This window comes from Phaethon lepturus, unplaced genomic scaffold (assembly GCF_000687285.1).
Source record: "Phaethon lepturus isolate BGI_N335 unplaced genomic scaffold, ASM68728v1 scaffold2109, whole genome shotgun sequence".
NCBI classification, from domain to species: domain Eukaryota; kingdom Metazoa; phylum Chordata; class Aves; order Phaethontiformes; family Phaethontidae; genus Phaethon; species Phaethon lepturus.
Window position 1 is genome coordinate 20,611 of NW_010561033.1, and position 4,933 is coordinate 25,543.

The window sequence follows — 4,933 nt, forward strand, 5'->3', positions numbered from 1 at the left end:
TAAATGGTAAATGTTTTCAGGATTACTTCAGTTAAGACACTCTAGAAGACACTTTTTGTGCCATGTAGCGTAACCATTTCTATGGTTTCCTGGTACATTTTGTGCCATGTAGCATACTGTAATTTTGTGACCTGTATTTTAAAAAGAAACAGTTGCCCGTATTTTGTGGGTTGAACATGTAGTTTACTGTTAACACCCTAAGCGGATAGGCTGGCTGGTTTTGCTAGTAGAAGGTTCCTGATGTCCTGAACTTCTAAACATCCCATTAACAAATGCAGTGTTTTATTTCCTGTACTGTAAATATAAAGCTAAGTTTTTTAAAAGGAGAAGAAGAAGGCTTTAGGGGTGGTTTTTCAGTCTACAAATTTTGTTTGCTTTGCTAAATCTGTTCAGTTCTGAAACAGGCTTTGGAATATGGGAGGAAATGAAATTACAGGATCACCCATAAAGTATACCCATTAAGATTTTTTCCAACAATGAGACAGTTTCGCTATACGAGACTTAAAAATGCCTCCTGAAATGATTCAGATTCTTTCAATGTCAGGAATGTCTTCTGAGCATTTCTGTAATCAATTTAAAGATACTTGGCTACATTAAGTATAAAAAAAAAAAATTCAGAAAGTATTTGATAGCTTACATTTTAAAAAGGTTAGTGTTGTCACTGTTGCAACACACAGCTCTGTTGCATCCTTTCATGTCTTTTAACAAGGCAACTAGAATTCTTTCAGATGCCGAAAAGCCGGCCAGAGGGAGTTAGCAATTATACTACCAAACAAATATGATAAAAGTGCAGGCTTCAGTTTTGCAGTAGCAAGACACCACAGTACATGGTATCTAATAGCATCAAAATATTAGGTACCTTTTTAATGAAAGAAGAATCATTTGGTCAGTTCCTTAACTGCTTGTTTCTCTGTTGTTTCACTAATTCAAGACATAACTGAAAATTAATCTGTTTTGTGTAACACTGCAGTAATCTCAGTACTGTTTTGTAGTGACATAAACCAAATTGATTTTTAGAAGATAAACTTGCATTTTTTTACTTGTGGAAAACCTTTTTTTACTTGTGCTTTAAACAACGGTTGATAGTTATACTTTGTTTTGCTTGTGTTTTTTAAATGATTTACCACTGCTGCTGTCAGTTTTGAGAACACGCTAAAAAAAGGCCAGTCTGATCTGTTGAGGCAACTTCATTCTGAAGAATAAACTATCCTTACCACTTCCCTGTTTTACTCTTTTATAAAACACTTAAATCATTTTCATCTCTCTGATACAAAATTTATTCAAGGTCTTACTTTGACTTAAATGTAATTAATTTGTTAGTTTGTATTTCCGCACTGATAAGCGGAGCAAAGCTGTAGGTAGAAATTGGTTACCTCTTGTTTCCTCTTGGCATATACTATTCTGTGTGTCTTGAGTGGCAGAAGATAGGTAGAGCTGGTATTTTTGTACCTCCCTGTTCTCCCTGATTTATTCAGTAATATACATGGCCTTTCTGTCTTCGGTAAGTTAAATTTCAGGCAAAGAATCCAATGATGTGGTTTTTTGAAATCTAATGTTCAAATTCAGCTTTTTATTTTTGCTTTCCTAGGGAGCATGATCTTCCAAAAATAAGGAATATTTTGGGAAAGAAACCCAGTAATTTTAGAAAGTCTTATTTTCTTCATCAAATGTGCAACTATACTGTGTATGTTTTTATTATTGGAAGGCTTTAATTGCATTTTTATCAGAGCATCTGCGCATTATTTGCATTCCTGATTTATTATATAGTAAATGCTCATTCCTTTCCTTGAGCATTCTTATAATTGAAATCCATGCTGACAAATCCTTTCAGCTGAAAAGTAACTTGACTAAATGCTGAACCATGGATAGTGGGGTGGTGGGGTTTTTTTGTTTCATTGTTTTTTTTAAAGTTCATTTAAATTGTAAGGTTGGAGAACAAAGCAAAAAGAGACCAGATAAAGTCATCCTTCTTCAGTGACCAAGACTGCAATAAATGTCATGGCCTGAAAGAAACAAAACGTAACTGATTATTTTTACAAGCTGATAGAAATTTTCTATAGCAGATTTTATGCACTCTAATTTACTAAGCTATCCTAATATGATATGCATTTATATTTTCCAGAATGTTCATGGAGGTTATTATGAAGCATGGGTATTACTTAACTGGTGCATTGTTTCAAAGGAGGGCATGTGCACCTGGTGAAGCATAAAAAATCAATATTTACAAAAATGTTGGTAGGCAGCATATTATTGAGGTGTAACTCTATATATAATTTTATGTAGTGAGACAAGGTATATTTTTTTTTTCCTTTGTTGGTTGACCTAATTTTTATGAAATTTCAATATTAAAGTATTTTTCTTGTGGCATTATTTCTTTAGAAGTAGATCTGGCAACAGGTCACTCTCAAGACACAAGGATAGACGCAGATCCAGAAGTCCCCTGAAAAAACGGTCTAGATCTAGGGAAAGGCGGAAATCAAGAAGTCGCTCTCATTCTCGGTGAGTTCCATTCCTAAAAAATGTTACTGTTCTTCTTAGCACACAATACAGAGTTTTTGAAAAAAATCTAACAAACCTTTTAGGTGATGGTAAAGGGTGGAATCTCCAAACGCTTTAGCCTGTCCCTAGGCTTTGTCTATAGGACAAAAGAATAGAAAGTATACTGTCTTTGGCTGGGATAGAGATAATTTTCTTTATAGTATCTCATATGGTGCCTTCGGGGGTTAAACCACCACACTGAGGTACCTAAAGTTTGATACCAAAGCCTAGGCTACTTTTATACTAAAATGCAAGCTGACTGAAAATAAGTAACTTTAATTGCCAGACTTTAACCAATAGGTTAGGAATGTTGTGTGTAGCCTGTGCAAGCCACAAAGAAGTAGACGATGCTTCTTTGATCCATATGTGCTGAGGAGGTTGGATTCAGGCTGAACTTCAATCTGCATGCTGAGAACATGTATAAAATTCTTGTGCATGAGCTTTTATTGTCACCTTTGGCTAACTCATATGGGCCATACACTTCTGTGGGCACAAAACACGTGTGTGCTATGTGGTGTATTTGCATTTCAGGACCTAATACATCTATATTTTACCTATATTGATTTTTAAGTCTGATCATGTAATTATTGAACTGTGAAATTCCAACAAGCTAATAACATAATTTTCTGCAAGATGAAGTACTGAATGTTCACAAAACTGCCTATGAAAGTATCTTTATGAATAGAAGTCTTGGTACTTTTCTTTCTGTTTCATCTCTGTAATTCCCTTGATTCATTTAAAGAAAGCTTCATACTTAGGTTGTGCAGTTGCCTCTCGTTTTTTGAGGGAAGAAGTTTTGTGGGAAGTAGAACTGCAGATCCATGGACCTCGGTGGAAACAGGAATAGGCTATGTAGCTAGCTGGGCTTTATTGATGGATCTTTTTGATTCTCTTGCTGTTGTCTGGAGTTTCTTGAGATATCTGTTCACTGGAGGGTGCAAGTCCGGTGAAATCTCTGTGATAAATTAACTGGAAGGTACTTCTTGAGTCATTGTGAGGCTCTTCGCTATTGCAGGGATTGCATGCTGTTTCATCTTTATGATCTTGCATTCCTTCTGTGAGTCTTCTGAAGAAGTATTTGCCAAAACCTGATGGAAACCAAAGTTCTCAGGTCACAGAGCATACAACAGAGTACTGTTTATTAGCAGTTGAGAAGAAGATACACCTAAACACTTACTCTGTTGAAGAATGATGGAGGCTGTGCTTAAGACCTTTCATGTGTGAAGGATTCTCTCTGAGAATCTTTAAAAATCCTAGAACCTGTACCAGTGCCAATAGAGCAGCTGCTGTCAGTCTGGTTCTCTTGTACATGTAAAGGCCTGCTAATCAACTTCTCCCCTTGTGCTTTCTCCTGTTTGTCTCTCTGAACGATTATTCATTTTCATGTGTCCTAGAGGCAGGTATAGGAGTCATGTGTTTCTCTGCTAGAAAGGAAAGATGGAGTCTTGCAATTCCAAATAATCCTATACCAAAGTGTAATCTTCCAGCCAAAACTGTGATCTAATCAATTTTTGTTTGGCTTGATGACTAGAACATCAGTTGGAATTTTCCTCACTGTTCTTTTTATGAATGCATATCATTCTGTCTGCCCCAAAGAAGCAGACTTGTTCTGTTATCCTTGCTTCTGTTTTTACTGTGTTAACAATTTCTCAATAACTTTCAAATTCCTAATGACATTAGAGATAATTGAATTGCCTTGATTGAGTTTCAACCTTACGTTTGCCTTTTGAGGGAATTTGTTTGGTGAAATTTTATCCTTGTCTTTTTATTTTTCTGTCTTAATTGTTGTTGGACTTCCAAGCAGTTACAGGATATCTGTATGAGAGAACATTGTAGAATAAAGACTTCTGTGAGTCAGCAGTCATTATTCATGTGGGGGTGGTTAATCTGCAGTCCATTTTATGTGGACACACTTTTAGTAAAGAGTGGATTTACAGATTGTAGGGTTTGTCACTCCAGACAAAATGTAGAAAATTCATGTACAATATATGTATAATAACGTAACTGTGAGGTGAAGACATAATCTTTCAAAGTGTAATAACGTCTATCTGAAGATCATGGTTTGATTTGATTTTGGCGTCCCCTTCTCCAATTTGGTTTCCAAATTTTTCTCAGCTATACAACCTTTTGCTCATGCTGAATAGGAGTGGAAAATTAAAATACTGAATAATTACTATTTTTCAACAGAGATGCATACTTTATCTTGAGCAATTAATGTATGCTAAAGAGTTAGTTGTAATTTTAATCGGAAAGTTCAAAGATTAATTAATGGATTTGTGTTTGGCTTTTCACAGGGACAAGAAAAGAGACAAAGAAAAGGTCAAGGAAAAAGAAAAGGCCAAAGAAAAGGAGAAAGAGAGAGATCGAGACAAGGAGAAGGAGAGAGACCGAGACA

The 4,933-nt window shown here is 35.6% G+C and overlaps 1 protein-coding gene across 1 annotated transcript in view; it reads left to right on the plus strand.

The window, feature by feature from the left end:
- Positions 1-4,933, plus strand: part of LOC104626027 (splicing regulatory glutamine/lysine-rich protein 1-like) — a 25,184-nt gene that overhangs the window by 13,227 nt on the left and 7,024 nt on the right. The window contains 2 exon segments of the mRNA XM_010293839.1: positions 2,380-2,499; positions 4,833-4,932. Of these exon segments, the coding sequence (XP_010292141.1) occupies positions 2,380-2,499; positions 4,833-4,932 (220 nt within the window).